Below are 17,385 nucleotides of genomic sequence, written 5' to 3' on the forward strand. Positions count from 1 at the left end.
TGTAGAAAAGTAGCATGTAGAGGCTCTCAGTCATGTTGTGACTGGACGTAAAGATGTGTTCCTAAGCCTAGAAGGGACTTCTTGCATTGTCAGTCCTCAGCTGTCTCAGGTGGCTGCGTCTCGTAAGCTTTTTATTTTTGGGGGGGAACAGTAAGAGCCAATCTTTTCCCAGGAAGTTAAGTTAACTAAATGGGAAACTGGAGTGCTGAGGAGTCTTTCCTGGGGTCAGGCAGGATTTCTGTGGTATTTATGTTCAGGTTGTGTGTGTGTGGTGCTGGTGGCAGTAACCTTTGGGGGCCACAAGTAGGGGAGTTGCAGGTAGACATAAGGCTCGTGGTAGGGAATGGAATGTGTTGCAGGCTGACTGTAAAAGTTGGTTTGGGAATTGTCTGCAATTTTTAATATCTGTGTCTAATGAACTGGTCTGAACTGTCTCCATCACTGCTCTCTTTTTTAACTACATCAGTTTTGCAAAGATTTGCTGATAGTTTGAAAAAGTTAACACACCTTGTGTTACAGTAGAGATGATTTAGGTTCATCTAACGTTCCCACAGTACTGCCTACCACTGATCCCAAAATTAGGCAGACAGTGTCAAAGGAAAGTTTCTGGTAAACCCTGGCCACAGGCATCATCCCAGGGGGCATGAGTGGACATTCTGGTTGGTATCCATAGCTGGGAAACTGAGATTTGAGTCCTCTCTCTTTTAGAAGGGTGAGGTGACCTACTGTGTACTTATTCTTTGAGTGGTTGGAAGGACTTCATTGTCATCCACATCTAGTACAGAAATACAGAGTTCAGTGATGGGGCACTTCCATAGTCTTCCCTCAACATTTTGTTCAATACACATTTAAGGGGAATTCCAGTTTAAATGCACCTAATAGCGTGGATGTTAAAATGAACTTCAACAATTGCTTCAGAAAATCCTACATTCAAAGCACTTTCCTTTTGCTACAAAATAATGCAAATTAAAATGATTAGCTACTTAAGAGAATCATTACAGAAGCACTTTTAGCTATAGTAATAAAAGTAGAAAAGGGCCTGGGAAGGGCCTTGTTTCCAATTAATAATCTAATTAATATCTGATTAATTAATGAGGCTTTGTCATCAAAGCTGCCTTTTATCTTTCAGGCTATTAAAGTGTCCTCTAGACCAAATTTCTTGAATATGTCTTGATAAGGCCATCTTTGCTGAGTCAGTCAAGCGCTTGGAATCAAATCAGTATGCTGCCTTATCAGGGATGCATAAAACACCTCTTTGGAAAATTAGAATACATCAGAATCAAGAACATGATAAATATGTCAGATCTTTTAGACAGTACAAATGGGAAGTGAGTAATGATGAGGTGTAGTTCTTCAGAGCTGTACAAAAGCAATGCTTTTACATAGATTTCACAGTAGTGAAATGACCAGAGCAGAAAAAGGAGAGGCCTTTGTGAAGCCAGACTGTCTTAGCTCCAGGTTGCCCCTGTTTCATGGCAACTGAACTGTGTCTGGGGTGGTGTCTGCAGAGATGTGGTGTCCTAGTCTCAGGTCAGAAGCAGTAAGATGATGATTCAAATTCTGATGTCCTTGCTGAGGCTGCTGCTGAGGATATTACATGATGCCTGTATAGCTTTAACATTTGTGCTACTGTGAGGTACAGTTTCTATCAGTGGGCATCAACTTTGCCTGGCTACTATAAGGATTGCCAGCAGGTCATCAATGGTGTAATGGGGCAAGCATGCAATGAAGAGAAGTGTTTATCCTCAGAAGTGACGAGAAGCAATTTCACATTTCCTCAGGTCTTTATTTATATTCTTGATTCTGCCAGCAACCATTGGGAAATCCATATCACATTTCTCTGCTTATCTCTGCTCTCTTCACTTTGTAATGCTATAGAGTGTGTAAGGTACAGTGGAGTGCTGGTATCATTTGGCACCTACTTCTAGTAGTAATTCTCACACATATCCCCACAGGATAGCAACATTTAAAACATAGAGCACTGGTACATTACAACAAATGATGAACTTCTGATCTCAGCTAGGATGACTGAGGCCCTTCCCTTCATTAGTACTGCCAGCTCAGTGCATGAACTTTTCTAATCCATTTTGCGTGAGATATGCCTTGCCTTGTGCTAGCCATCTAACAGTCGAGTGTGTGTGCTGGTTGCTCTGGTCTCCCTTTACATTGAAGGGAGGAAGACAAGAGAGCAATACATCCTCACCTGTTTTAGGATGAATAAGTCATCCTCTGAAGTTAACAGTCTCTGCCTATAGTTAGAGAGAAAATGTGGACAGGCTTGGGAGCTAGAGCTAAATAACTAGTTTGTAGGTAGCTAAATTTAAGATGAGATAAACAGCCACGGTGTAGAGAAGATGGAGTCTTACAGCTGGGGAAGTAGAGTTATTTTAGTATCACAGTAGGAGGCACCAATCATTGTTGCTTTTTTGCCTTCTTATTGTGGGCTATTCTGCAGCAGAATATAGAGCGATGCTTAGTAACCACTACACCTGCAGCCTGCTTGCTTTGATCAGGATCCCAGGTTCTCTAAAAGCAGAGCATATGTTGCCATAGGCTTGTATAGTTCAGGCTCTTGCCTGCCATGAGGTGTTAGGTTCCGTCAGTTTGGTTTGTGTTTATCTCTACTTCAGAGGAAAGATTTTACCATCCTTTGGCAGAAGCAAAATGGCGAGACAGCTTCAGATCTGCCTTTAGCCAAATCTGTGTCCCACAGTAGTTGAGGTATACTGCCTCTAAAAGTCCTAGAGCAGGAAACATCAGACTCTGGTGCTCAAAGTGGTTCTTTGGTTTGATCTGGCAACTCCTATTCCTGCTTTGCCAAGCATCCCTCCCTTTCTTTGCCATTCTTTTCCTGCAGGAAAACCCATTTCCTACAATGCCCCCACCCTCCCTCTTTGTGTCTCAAAAGAGGCTCTTGCTAGTTGGGGTGGTTCTACAGATTATTTTAGTTCTAAAACTGCTTTTGCCTTTCCACAGAAATGGTGTATCTGGAGGTAAGAGAAGGCCCAGGTGCAGAAGAGAGAGGAGACTGGGAAAGGACAGCCTGTTTGCTGATGGTGAATGCTATTCATGCACCCAATGGCACACTGTTCTGGATAGTCAGTGATTGCTGGGGATATCCAAAGCACCACTGCGTTCCCACAGGACGAGTACAGCAAAAGTGATGCAAACATATGGCTTTCAAGTTAGTAGCCACCATCCCTGTAGGCTAAATATACAAAAACTACATCTCCAGAGACTGTTCATGCCCATCTGAGTAGTCATCTCTACTAAGGAATAAGTGGTGTGAACAGTCCCCCTGCCTTGTGGGATGGTGATCAAATGAAATGCTGATGAGCAATCAGCCACTAGAAATGGGACTGATACTCTCATCTCCTGTTGCCCATAAATCCAGAGGTGGAATATTCTGTATCCTTTTGTCCAACCTCTGAGTCATCCAGAGTCCTCCCAAAGGCTCGTATTGAATAAACAAGAGAGGATACCTTTCCTGTCAAAAAAGAAGAGAAGACTCTGCAAGAAAAAAAAAAAAAGAGGAAGCCAGTGTTCCTAGTTAGCTCCTATCTCCTTCATTTTGAACTGCAAATCACAATGACTAATGCATCATGGCAGCTCATTTTGCCTTGCCAGTCTCCACTGTACATCATAAATTGAAATTTATCAACAAAGGTCATCATCAAGTCTTTCAGATGTTTGGTGATGGGAATTGTCATTAATCAAAAAAGAAAGGGGGTGGAGGAAGGGTGCTGGTATCATAATAGAAATTTGGGTGGGTATTCTGCTGTGTAGATGACATGCAAACTAATCTAAAACGAAAAAAAATTTTAAGAGAAACTACCAAAACTGTGATCTGCTCGAACTTCTTTTTCCCTAGTAGGATCTCTGGTTTTAGGTACTTTTGAAAGTTTGTGGAACTGAAAGTCCCCCAGAACTGATGGGTTATGGTTCCAGAAGTATTGAGAATGTAAAATCTTGTGTATGATGGCAGAAAGTGGTTTTATTTAGGTCATTTTAAAGACTCTGGGTTTTTGCTGATATACTTGGATAGTTGTTTTTTTCAAGAAAGATCTTCCTGTTAAAGACTGGTCCCTGAGGCAACCATGACAAAAGATGTAATTGGACTAGAAAGAGTAGTCATAGAATGATCAGAGACATGAATAGGTTATACAAGGAATGGCTAAATAAACAGGGAGTCTTCAGACTGGAAAAAAATCTGTGGGGAATACGACAACAATCAGTGAAATCACAAATGGCAGCATGGGGCTCCATGGCTTCATTCTTGTTAAGCGGTAGCAGTGGGCTCTGAATTATATTATCAAGTTAAAACAAAAGGGAGCATCTTTTCATATACCACGCAGTTGTGGTGTTTATTACCATGTGATAATGAAGTTGCCAAAAGTTTCCCTGTGTGGTTAGGCAGATTTATGGAACTAAAAGCCCACTGATGGCTCTTGCATACAAAGGTGTCATCTTCAATTTAGGAAGTCTGTGATATTGCTGTTGGCTGGGAAAATACACTAGGAAGCAGGACCATATGCTCTCTCAGTTTCTGTTCACTTCCCTACTTTCATTGTTGTCCTTAGTTTTCTTTAGTGGGATGGGGACAAAGGGACGCAGTTGTTTCTGTTTGTAGTTGTAAAATATTCTGACTTTATATTTATTACAGTCAGTCTAAAATCCTGGTTGGGTAAAAGGAAGCTTTCAGCACAGCAAATGTGGTCTAAGTGAAAGATTCACAGAGTACAGATACTTGGATTTCCTTGGTTAGTAAGTAGGCACAGCCCGTCATGGCTGTTGGTTATTTTGTTTGTGTTTGGTTTTTGGTTTTTGTTTTGCTTTTCTTTTTTTCTTTTTTTGGGGGGGAGGCGGGTCAGAAAAAAGCGTCCTTGTGTGTGATCAGGTCAGCCAGATAGCCTTGCACTGGTTAAGAGTGGATCTTTCTGGGAACTGCCTCGTTATAAGTGAAATTAGGCTCCACTGTTGCAGGCTGGCAGCTGGACCTGGGCTCCCCCGGTTGCCTTGAGGCTGGGAATGAAATAGTCCTGGAGAGGCAGAGGAGGAGAGCCCTGGGAGCTGGGCTAGCAGTGATGGGTGGCACCATGTCTGCTGCTTCTGGGGGAGCATTTTTAGACTTGCACCCATTCACTGCCTTGGCAGCGGTCTCCCTGCCTTTCTGGAGCTCCAGCTGGGGCTGGCTTAGCTGCACGGCCAACTCCGTGTTTCTGTCCCAGGCATTTGGCTGCCCAAGGCAGATTCTGACTTTGGGCTCGTAAAGCAGCCCTAAGAGATGAAAGATTGCTTCTCTTTGTTGTATCTAAACATGAAAAAGGCTTTGGGAGTGGAGGATGTTTAGCTACCAAGAGCCACAGTCACCAAAAGCCAGGAACTAATCTAAAGTGTTCAACAAGGAATAAAAGGAATAATCTCAAAAAGTTCAGAGAGGCAGGGCCAGAGCATGTTAAGACTGATACCCTTCTGAAGAGGAGCAGCCCTCTGCCCTGCCTGTAAGTTAGTGGGATCAGCTTCCCACGTGGTGCGGTGATTATTGCGTGGTTGGCCCGGTTCCTGATTTAGGTCTCTGTGCTCCAGTAAGAACCCACTTAGCGCAAAACAATGTGGTGGGGTCAGTGCTGAGCTAGCTTTTGCCTGAGTCCTGAACCACTTAGGGTCACTAGGGTAGCTGGCCAAAGGGGTTTACAGCTGGGGCTATCACAGGGGGTGGTCAAGCTGGACTCTGACTCAAGCAGAGCCTCTTCTCAGTGTGTCATAGCTTCAGAATGGCCTTTATCTCAGGGAGGGTAATTTGAGGGGGAGGAAGGGGAAAGGAGAGATGGAAACAAACTGTTTGACAAGCAATGGAAGCTTGGCAGCCTGACTTCTTGTGTTGTGCAGTTGGGTTCTTTGTAGTGTATTAGTATGTGAGCTGTGTTTGAATGTTTTCCTGCAGCTGGATGTTCAGAGAGATGTGCCTGCTCTCATGTCTCATGGGATTTGGTTTCACATTGCAGCTTTTCTCTTAGCGCTAATAAGTTTGCTCTCCTTTTGCTGGCTGCTGGTTTTCATGAAACCTGTAGAAACTTTGTTCCTCTAGGGTTTTTGTTTCTCTGTCAAACTGGGAGAAAATTGGCCAATGGGTAAAATCAAGAAGTTGTTTGGGGGGTATGGAGAGACACGCACACTGCAGGCAGACAGTTTTCAGGAACGTGAGAAGAGAAACAAATGTTAATCTGGGCTGTGTGTGTTTCTGTTGCTCTCTGAAGTGCACAGAGAATCAGGATATTCTCCTGCTCATTTAAGTGAGCTGTGCCCCCTCCCCGGTTCTCAATGTGGGGCTGCAGTTGTGTGGTAGTGGGACTGATCTGGAGGTGAATGCATAGGCTTCAGTATCTTAGGAAAAAGGCTGAGAATCTAAAATCAAAACCACACCTGCTTCTTCTCCACACAGTCAGGGAGAATCGCAGGCTCTGAGGAGAAACCCCCTGACAGGAGAGTTGGTGGCACATGTACACTCCAGGAGGTTGAATTGTCCCTCCCAGCCATCCAGTGCCAGCATTTGCAGCTCTTTTGCTCCTGAGAGACTGATACATGTTTTATAGCCTATCTTCATAGCTGAGTAGCTGAGACTGCAAACAAACAAAACCTCCTTTCTCTCCCTGAGAGAGCCCTGAGATGGAAACCATCCGAGAGGAGGACTCCTCTAAAAGCTATTCAGATGGCATTCTCTCTGCCTCTCCGCATCTCTACTTCATATCTTTGGGATGAGCAAGTCTTATCACAATATTAAAGTCTGCTGGCTCAGGCCTGTTTGTTGGATCCACAGGGAAGATCAGGCTCAGACCTACAGGAACAAGATGGATTTTGTTAGCTCTTGGTGCACTGAGTTCTGACCAGGTTTGGCAGAGAGAAGCTTCTCTCTCTGGGTGTGCCCCTTGAACCCTGTTCTGCGAGACTACGGGACAGCACTTGCAGCAATAGTTAAAACATGTCACAGTCCGTCAGGGGAGGGCAATGGAATCAGGCAGGTGATTTTCTTTCCCAACTGTTTATAATAGAATACGATTCTGGGAGAATTTGCAGTATCCCAATAAATTTAATTACATTATAAATCTTGCTTTTCCAAAGGGAATATGTAGAATTTGGTGCCACAGCCTGTTCAGGGAAAGTCCACGTTTATTTGATTATATGAATATGACACTTGTGTTGCACTGGATCAAGTCTTTCTTCATGGTAACCAAGACTAGCAAAGAGATTCTTCCTCATGGCTGGTAGGAACTGCTAGTTATAAAATCCAAAAAGCTGAACTGGTGTAGACAAAGGTCCATTCAAGACTGGACTACACCTTGAGTTTTATTGCTTTTCTCTGTGCAGCCTTTTTTGGGGTATTGCCAGCAGCTTGGTTTGCAGGATGGAAAGCAGGACAGAGGGGACAATGAAATGCTGTAAGATCAATGTATAAGGACATGCGGAACAAAATGCATGGACTGTGCTTTTACAGGCTTTGTATATATAGCCAGAGTCCATTCCACGTTGTAACAGTTTCTGTGCTCCCAACAGTGTAACAGGGTGCAACAATTTGTTTTATGAAAGCATTGTTAATAACACTTTTATATACACGTGTGTGTGGGGGTATGTGTGTGTGATTAGAAGCAATCTTCAGATATCAACTTGAGGCTGAAGGCAATAACAGCCTTCCAAGATGATGAGACTCCACTCATGGCTTCAGTGGAGCAACCCAGAGGAGAACCATCTTGGCAGGATCAGTTGGCCATAAAAGGCCCAACCAAAGTTAAAGCAGGCATTTGGGCTGTGACTCATGGAAACGGTCTTTTGTATCACTGAGTCTTTTGTCATTTTGATGTAACTACAACCTTTCTTCCCCTCCATTCTTTTAATAACGTGTTTTGAAGTGGATCCTATTCTGACCAGAGGAATGGGAGAAAACATGGTATCCAGTCTGCTTGTAGTGTAATGTAAGCAACTGTAGGGACATGTGGGCTAGTTAATTTGCAGTTAGAAGTCTTTGGCTGCAAAGATAAGTAATTGGTAAGGGAGAAGGGTTCAAGTTAGTATTAAAAGTTGAGCCAAACTGTTCTGTTCCACCTGTGGGTCACATCTCTTCAAATGTTCAGGCTTGGGTTGCTAAAATTAGACAGCCAACTTTTTTTTTTTTTGTAAATACTTGTTTTCAAATTAGACAGTTTGGTGGTAGGAGTTTTAGCAGATTTCAGTATTGAGCTATACATTAGATGATTATAGAAGCTGAAATGGCTAATCATAGATGCCTGCTTTTGAAAAAATGAACCATTACCTATGCAAGCTTTCAGTTTCTTCATCTCTAGAATAGAGATAATATTTCCCAGTATGGCCCTTGGGACTTTGTTAGTTTGAATGGATTAACATGAGACAAAAGATTCAGATTCTTTGGCTGGGAAAGTGCTATGGAAATACAGTATATTATTGTGTTATCCTTTGAGACGTTTCTGTGAAGCCAGTGGGGTGACTGTCATGATAATAAAGAAAGCCTTAGAGAAGCTAACGAAATAATGATCCTACTTCCTTTCTAGCTATTCTTTGAAAGGGCAAATGCAATGAGTGATAATGGTTTAATGAGAAAGAGTCATTAGGGCATCCAGCCTGCATCTTTAGAAGTGCAAAGCATTTTGGGAGATCTGAAAATGACTTGGAGAACAAAACCAAAGTAGCTCTATCAGAATATTAAACTGTTATTTGTATTCTCTTTGAATGCTGATTGAAACCAGTGATCTCTTTCCCTGGCTGGTGGCTGGTACATGTGTAGTCACGAATGTGGCTTGTTCGGAGCTTCAGTGCCTTTGGAAGGGTGAGATCAAGGAAGTATCTCAGTGCTTGCCCTCTGTGTGTTACCCTTTGCTTAGAGCTTAGTGTTACTTGAGGATTCCTGACCTGTTGAATTTGCATGTATAGGGGGCCTTGTGTAGTGGAATTAATTGGCCTGGATCATGCAGTTTTATTAATCGAGCTGCTTCAGTTTCAAGCTTGGCTGGAGGGGGAAAGCTGCTACTCACTATTGTAATATCCTTTGGGATGTGTCTGTGAAGCCCAGTGAGTATCAATACTATGCATTAGTACAAAAGTGTAAGTGTACATTAAGTGTAAATAGAGCTAGTATTAGCAATATTTTAGTATTAAAGATCTAAACCAGAACACAAGGAAGTTATGTAAGGCTTGAAGCACCCCTGACTGCTGAGTGTTCAAAGGATGAAGGTTGGTTCAACCCATTTAAGGAAAGAACCAGTTTGCAAAACATTTAGGAATTGTGCTTGAAAGATACACAGAAGCAAATGTGTTGGAGCCACATCAGTGATAAAACAAGCTTTTGACTTGATGGGTCCTACTACTTGGAAGCGTGAAACCAGCTGTCTGGTTTTGCGGCATGGCCCTTTCAGTGTCACTGTGGACACCACTAGCAGCAAGGAAACTAGCAGAGCTGGGTGCAGATTCTGGCATTGCTCAGTCTCTGCAGCCACTTGAGTGGGAGCCTTGAGCTGCTGGGCGCAGTGGCACTGTTCACTGTGGTGCCAGAAGGGTAACTTGGGCCATTTCTCTGCTGGACAGACAAGGAGCAGAGGACTGGTCTCAGGCAGAACCACAAAAACCACAGCTGCTAGAGGCTAGCTGAACTTAGAAAATCAGAAAATTACTGGAGCTAGTTACTGGGAAAGGCACTGAATTGCTACCTGTTCTCTAATCATCTGTTTAGTTAAAAGCATGTTTAGAGAGGAGGGCAGGGGCCATGAATTCTCATCTTAATAAAATCATAGGTATGTCCAGGTAGGCTTTTTGTGAGGGTCTTTCCTTGTCCACCTGATAAGGACTGTGTTTGTTCTGTCCGTATGATGGAAGATGTGTAGGGTCAGGAGCCAGGCTCTCCTCACTGTTTAGATGGGGTGGGCAGGATTTTCATGCAGGTTGTGACAGCCCTCCTAAAGCAAGCTGGTGCTGACCGCTCTTCAGGTGTGGCATCCTGTACTAGGAAGCTGTTGATTCGTTCTGGCAAGAAAAATCTTGTTTGTTAGGAAAAGCAGAGTACAAAATAGCAGAGAAACAAGCAGGGCAAAGTGAGGTTTCAAACATGCCCACAGATGAGGAGGAGGAAGCTACAGAAAACCCTCTGTGACGAAGCAGCCCTTTTCCCCAGTCACGAATGGGTAATGCCACCCCCAGATCATCTGCTCTTTCGGGTGGGATTTGCTAGTGTAGGGGCCTGAATCTGTCTCTGTAACTCAGAAAAACTAAATGCTTGGCACAAAGTAGGATGGGGGTGACTGAGGACTCAAGATGCCGGTGTAGGTACATTTTTATCTAGACATGAGTTCAGCTGTTACAATTCTGAGCCACATTTGGATCCCCATCTCCAAGTAAAAAATCAGCCTACTTAAATAAAACTGTTGTTGATGGGTTTAATTTGGATTTTTCTGTTGGATTTGTCTGAAAAGAGAATTTGTGCTAAGTGTGCTGCTGAGATCAGAGTCCTCTCATGTAGATGTCATTTGCAGTCCCACACTGGCACATGAAAGCAGAGCCTGCCTCCAAAGTCCATCTTCATGGGTGCACCACAGCTACCCAGGTGCCTAGGATTAATTGATGCAGAGACAGACCCTGTCCCAAAGGGCTCAAGTTTCCTTCTCTTTTCTGCTGTCCACCCTGAATGAAACAGGAAAGCTTGAGTTTTAAGGGTAATAATGCTCAAGCTGTAACTGTGAGCATCTGTTCACACAGTCTTTTCCTTCTCCTGAGCTCTAATAACCACATAAACTCTTTTTTTCTCCTCTTTTCTCCAGGTCAACAGATTATGGCACTACCTATGAAAAGCTAAATGACAAAGTAGGCCTGAAGACTGTGCTGAGCTACCTTTATGTCAGTCCCACTAACAAGAGGAAGGTAAGAGAGAGCCGTCGAGCTGGTAGCTATAGAAACAAAATTATGGCATTCTGTTCATTCTGAGAGGAATTATGATCCTAAAGCGAAATCCACTGGTAATTCACGAGAGCTTGAATTTGCCATCTAAGTTGCACTAGTGCAGTTCCACAGAATGCAGTAGAACTATGCCTATGCTACTTGTGATAGGGATGGAGCGCTTGATTTCCTGCTGCATGTGTTAGAGAAATAAAAGGGTTGCTTTTATTTGCTTCTAACTGTTACAACTTTAAAGAAGCTGAACTCATACAAATGTTTCTGGGACTCTTGCTTACACTGGCTTTGGCTAATACACCTCTCCCTGCCTTCTCTGTCTCCTTATTATTAGAAATACTGAGTAAAAGGCATTTATTTCTGCATTTGACTCTTTTCCCCTTTATGCTTTCCCTAGCTAGAAGTTAGAGGTAAAAATGTAAATGACATTTTCAATGGTTACATCATGTAAGGGGGCTGAAAGCAGAATATGCCTGGGAGAGTGGGTGGGAGACCTAAGACTTGATTTGAATGTGTAGGAGAGAAGATGAGGTCATAGCTTTCAAACCCCCTGCTCATGCTTCCCACGTGATGCAATTAGGGCTGCAGCTGGCTCACGGAGTGCAGCCCAGGAGTTACTACTCAGTGCCTTTTTGGTTTAAAATTATTGCCTGTGTTGATTCAGGGGAGGTAGTGGGACAAAGATGCTTTCAGCTACCCACAGAAATCAACGTGGGAGGGCTGCAGCATGTAGCTAATTGCTGGCAGTGGAGTTGTGTTTGGATGGGGTGCAGCCCATTGGGCTCAATCACTTCCAAACTGCTCATCTCCTGTCTCCATCCATAGGTTTCCAAACTAGTGTTTTGCTACTGGTACTGTTCTTATTGTTATTGTTGTGTTTTACATCACTGGTCAGTCTACAGAGGCTTCAGGATTGATGTTTATTTCAGTGTATGCAACCTTAAGGCAGTCAACTCTGATTACTATCGGCAACAATGTGTGTGTGTTTGGATATATAGAGGAGAGGAAGAATGCAGTGGGCGGGGGTCAGCTTATATTTTTTCTGATGCAGAAGCTGAATTATTGTGACAACTACTTTGACTTTTTTTTTTCTGAGCAAAATGGAATGAAGATGTTTCATAATGAACTATCCAGGCCTTCACACCACTCCCATATCCAATATGGTGGGCACTGAAGAGTTAATTCTTCTTCATTCTGTTTCCAAAGCAACTCTGCCCACCCAAAATCAGAGGCAATATGCTCAGTTACAAATCCTACGTCACTGGTGTAAATTCTTCCTCACAAATTGGAGTACTAGGTTATATGATTATCTTCTAGCAATTTCTCAAGCTATCGAGCTTTACAGATTAGCACTCTTTTCTCTCCTTTTTTTTTTTTTTATTAATAACACCTACATTTCGTCATATAGTGGCATGCAGACGTATCTTTACCTGCTGTTTTCTTATTTCACATGACAATTTTTAAAAATTTATTTTGGTCTTATGTCTTAAGCAAATGATTTCTGTCTGTCTGTCTTCCCTCTTCTCTTCCCTTCTGGAAAAATGTTTTGAAACGGAGAGAAGAGCTGTAAGGAAAACCCATAGGAAACCAGCTTCAGTGCTGGCTGCTGTGGGAACAACTTGTCTCCATTCTTTCCACCTCTGCTAAATACATGGGCACTGTTACGCTGCATGGTTAAACAGCTGGTTTGTCTGAACCCAGAGCTGACTTGACTTTGACCATCAAAGCAATTCCAAACATACATGCAGCATTTGAAAAATGCCTGAAGAAGGTGTCACTGGATCGGAGCATATGGGATTTGTCAAATTCAATTTCAGGTTTATTGTCCACCCACCACTTACAGATTCATGAGATTGTGCACTGCAAAAAACGCACTTGGGTTGTAATCTTCTCCAAGTCTCTCTGGGTGAATATTTTTACAGTGGCCTGCAGAGTAAGCAGCATGTTTTTGCTGAGCTCCTGAGGACAACCACCAATATTGAATCACAAAGCAGTAGGTGAATCAGTTGCACCCCAGTAAAGAAAGTCCAGACCCCTTGTGTTTCACTTCTAACAGCAAAAGTGCTGGCTAGTTGAACACAATGTAGTGATCTCTTACGAGCTTCAAAAATAGGTCTCTGAGGCAATAAACAGGAGGGAGATACCAAAAGTAACACGTGTGCACAGGGCCCGTGTGCACACAGTGAATTCTGCAGACCCTTTCCAGGCAAGATATTTTCTCCTGAGGCATTAGCTCCCAGGTGCTGATTGGACCCTGCATGCCTGGCAGCTCCTGTCGATTTTTGATGGGTTTGCACACTGTTTCTAGCCCTGTCTGCTCATTAGTGCTTAGAGGATTAGCAGTTACTCGGAGGAGGAGAAAAGCTTTCCATACATTCATTCCTAATTGATTTACTAGTGAGAAGGATAATTACCTCTCAGCTACCCTGCAGAACTACAGTGGGAATTACCTGTCAGATTTCTTTGAAGACCCAAAATGCCTCTCTTCAGCTGTTAAATAGGAATTATGCATTCAGCCAAATGCCAGTTATATAAACATAATTTACCTGAATTGTGGCATAACCCTAGGCTCAATTATGAGGCAAGAGGATTTAAACGCTGGATTTTTTCTTTCTTCTTTTAAAAGAAAAGCTTTTTGTTTCTGATTTATTTTTTGAATTTTTTGGGTGGGAATATTTTAAGGTTTTTTGGCTGCTTCTGGTGTATTTCTTTGCTCATTGCTGCCAGGTCATGGTGGGACACTGATTTCTCAATACCGACATCTTCGCTTATTGCAATATAGGGGATCAGATGAGTCTGGAGTTGAAATGCAGAGGCTGAGCAGCTGGGTGAGGCATAGCTACAACCCATGGTCTAGGAGCCTGTGCCATTCCCCTTCTCTTGGTGCCAAGAAAGCCACACCTGATGCATGTCTTACCCTCCTGAATTATGGCATTGCAACAGCCTTTTCCTATAAAGTGGATTCCTTTCTGGAAGAAAAATTGAGCTTAATGTAGGAATTGTTTCGTGACATTCTGGAACACATGCTACACATGGAGGTCAGACTTGATGACCTAATGGCTCTTTAGGCCTCAAAGTATTTCATTATCTTTGGGTTTTATTCTGGTCCCAACAAAGTTAATGTCTGAGCATCTGCTATGTAACACTGATGGCAAAAGCAAGTCCCCAGTTAGCTTCATGTATTTTTGGCTTTCCTCTTTTAAGCTAAAAACTATTGTTTCAGTTTGGGTTATATATTTAGTCAATTTTATTCATTTCATGTTCTCTTTAGGCTTCCTTCTAAGGTGCTCCTGTGTATCTCTCCCACCCCTAACTGGAGAGTCGCAGCAGGGTGTTGAATATTACCCCTGTCTGTATTTGGTGTCCTGCCGAGTATTGAAATGTCTTTCCTGACACAGCAGACTGGAAAATGCTGGAGCGGCCTGGAAGCAGCTGGTCCTTCAGTCCTGCCCTTTGCTCCTCAGTGAAACACATCCGTCACTAGTGTTTATCAGTGGGCAAAATCACCATGGGGAGATCATGTCTTTGTGCCTGAAGAGGAAAGAGGCAGCTGAGAGGGGAGGAGGTGAAGAAACACAATCTCTATCGTTATCATGGTGATAAATCCAGGACAGCCTCAGGTCTCCCTGGGCACCTCTTGGCTGTGCTGGTGTTTGGCACTTAGAGGCCAGATTTAGTCTACGGGCGTTCCTTGGTGTTACGTGTTGCCATTGGGAGATATCAATCCTCCGCACGCACAGAGTTAACCAAGGCACAGAGCTGCTTAGCCAAGACTGAGCTGAGGTGGCTTTGGCTGTGTCCCCACGTGGTGCTGGGCAGAGGCAGGGCTGGGTCCCAGAGCTCCTGCCCCCAGCTGCTGACCCAGCCTGCTGATGGCTGGTTTTGGAGCTGAGACGGTGGTGTCCATCTCCTAGAAACCACAAGAAGGTATTTGGAAAACACACTTTGCCATTGTGTAATTTGAAGTTTGCAGTTATAATTAAATCAACATAACAACATGCATATACCAGAGGAAGTTCCCGAGAATACTTCTTCCCAGGTATGATTCCTCTTGCCTCTCAAGTATCATTGCTAGTGATCAGGGCCAGCTTGGGGATCTGAGAGCACCCATCATTTGAAATGAGACCACCCTGGCATGCCGACATAAGGAAACCGTCAAGTAGGCTGCAGCCCATTGTGAATCCATAGCCGCTGGCTGCACTGAAGCTGAAATGCTTCCTGCTGTCAGCCAGGACTACTTCATCTTCCCGTGGAGCAGTTGTACTGCTAATTCCCTTCTCCCAAGAACTAACAAGCTCAGGGTTTCACAACACTTTGCAGCTGTGCTTACAGCCTCTGCTGCTGGGAGCTGAAACTGCCAGACTTGTATCTGCTCTCCTGCAGATGCTTGGGCTGTTTCTTCTTTCACTTGCACACCAGGGACTAGTATTTGGATCAGGAAAATCTGCATTGAGTTCTCATTAATACTACAAAATTCCAGGTAATCGTTAGACCTAGCAGTTAGACAACTCTGAAGTCCTGGGGGCTATGGCTTTCTGAAGATTTACTGTTTTGAGCCCTGGTGAGAAGCCAAGTGCCAGCAGTTTTGACACCTCTACCACCCTGAAGATGCTCTAATAGGCAAATTGTATTCCAGGGCACATCTTCCCCTTCAGTGCATCTGCCCACCTGGTTATTTGCCTGAGAGACCCCATGAGAAGCATCTGCTTTGCCTGGTTAACACATAGGTTGCAACAAGCCTGATAATTCTGTTTTCTGAAGTTCAGAAAAGAGAAACTTTCATATTTGTTTAGCAGCACCCTTTCCTTACAGATGAATGGGATTTAAGGGCAGATGGTTGAGTGCTCTGAACAGCTGAGACTTGCAAAATGTGTAGCTTTGGCTTTTCTACCCTATAGCCTCTTGTCTGTCTTTAGGGATATGATAAAAGGCTGCTTACTCTCTGCTGGGCAGAGATCTCAGTTCCCTGCTGTCCTTTATTTTGGGTGTTAGTTACATTTTACTAGAGGCAGATTTTCACAGCAGTCTGGGAATTAGAATTGTTTATTTCTTCCAAAGGACTCAGGGAAAGTCTCTTCTATTTTAATAAGAACATTTCTCTTGACTTTTTAAATTCCCATTTTCTTTCTATCCCAATTTTTTTTTTCTTTTTGGTTGTTGAAAACTTTCTGTTAGAAAATTGGATAATTTCCACAAAAAAAATTAAGCCTGTGATTCTTTGACTAACTGCCTGCACTCCAAAATGGCACCTTTTGCACCTGAAGTGTACTGCAAGTCCCTATTTTCTAGCATGGGTTGGTCTTCTGGGTAAGATGCCCTATCCTGAGAACATTTGCTTTCTTCTTGGTTGTGAATAACTGGATTCATTTTAGAATTGATGGCTCACAGAAGGATGCAAAGTCCTTCCAAAGGTGCAGAAAGATAAGAATGGAAGTCCCATATATCTGAAGTACTGCTCTATTCAGGCACTAAGGTGCCATTTTGAAACTCAAGGAATTGCTGTTGAACCATAGGTTTCATGTATTACTTCTTCCATGAAATGTTCTGTGAAGAGTGAATATTCTTGGTGAAGGTGTTGTTTAGCTGAAATCCCAGTTTTCAGTATGAAACTTTTATGTCTACCCTTGGGATTCCTGTGGAGGTTGAGAGAATGGAGTTAAAAAGCATTTAAAAGAAAAAGAAGGGAGGAAAAAGGAAGAGAATGATAACTCTGACAAAATCAAAACAAAAAGCACTTGCCTGTATATAGTATTGCTCAGAAGAGATGTGGATAAACCGGAGGTCCTGATTGCATTTAAGATCCAGGGTGCCATTTCTGATGTCTTAGAAATACCTTCCTTCATGAATTTGCTTTGCAATTCAATTGGGTGCAGTCATCTTTAGCTTTTCTCCTGCTCTGTTACCATCGTTGTTGTAGGTGATAACCTGAAGAATTAAAAGGTCTGTAGTCTTTTATGCTTACTCTCTGTACAGAAATATCACCTGGGTGCTGTGATTGAAATAAGGATTTCCCTGCATTTTTCCCTTATACCAGAACCGAAGCATTAGATATTTTATTTATAGATAGACCTTCTAGCGAAGGGATTTGAACAGTAGTTGCAAACAGCATAAAGCAGAAATAAAGTTATGGTGCTCAGTTAAAGAGCTTTGAGAAAATGGTTTTGCAGACTAGTTTCCCAGTTGTCAGAGTCAAAATGGAGGGGCAGTCCAAATCACTGAAGCTATAAAAGCCGAAGGCATGTGGCACCTCTCATACCTAGTTATGCCTCTGAACTTGGCCCATCAGAATGAGAAATGTGTAGAGGTATTTGGAGAGTCAGAAGCTCTGAAAGCTAAATCTAATTAGATTTGTTTGTTTCTGTGCAGCTTCTTGGGGATGAAGCGTGGCAACTGTTTATGAGCTGGCAGAGAGCAATGCTGCGTTGCAGTTCAGGTTAA

The 17,385-nt window shown here is 43.1% G+C and overlaps 1 protein-coding gene across 1 annotated transcript in view; it reads left to right on the plus strand.

Moving 5' to 3' along the window:
* The window catches only part of SORCS3 (sortilin related VPS10 domain containing receptor 3), a 315,097-nt gene that overhangs the window by 136,469 nt on the left and 161,243 nt on the right, over window positions 1-17,385 (plus strand). Inside the window, exon 3 of the mRNA XM_069796927.1 lies at window positions 10,818-10,917. Coding sequence (XP_069653028.1) covers window positions 10,818-10,917 — 100 coding nt within the window. The remainder of the gene's footprint in view (window positions 1-10,817; window positions 10,918-17,385) is intronic.

This window comes from Haliaeetus albicilla, chromosome 11 (assembly GCF_947461875.1).
Source record: "Haliaeetus albicilla chromosome 11, bHalAlb1.1, whole genome shotgun sequence".
NCBI classification, from domain to species: Eukaryota; Metazoa; Chordata; class Aves; order Accipitriformes; family Accipitridae; genus Haliaeetus; species Haliaeetus albicilla.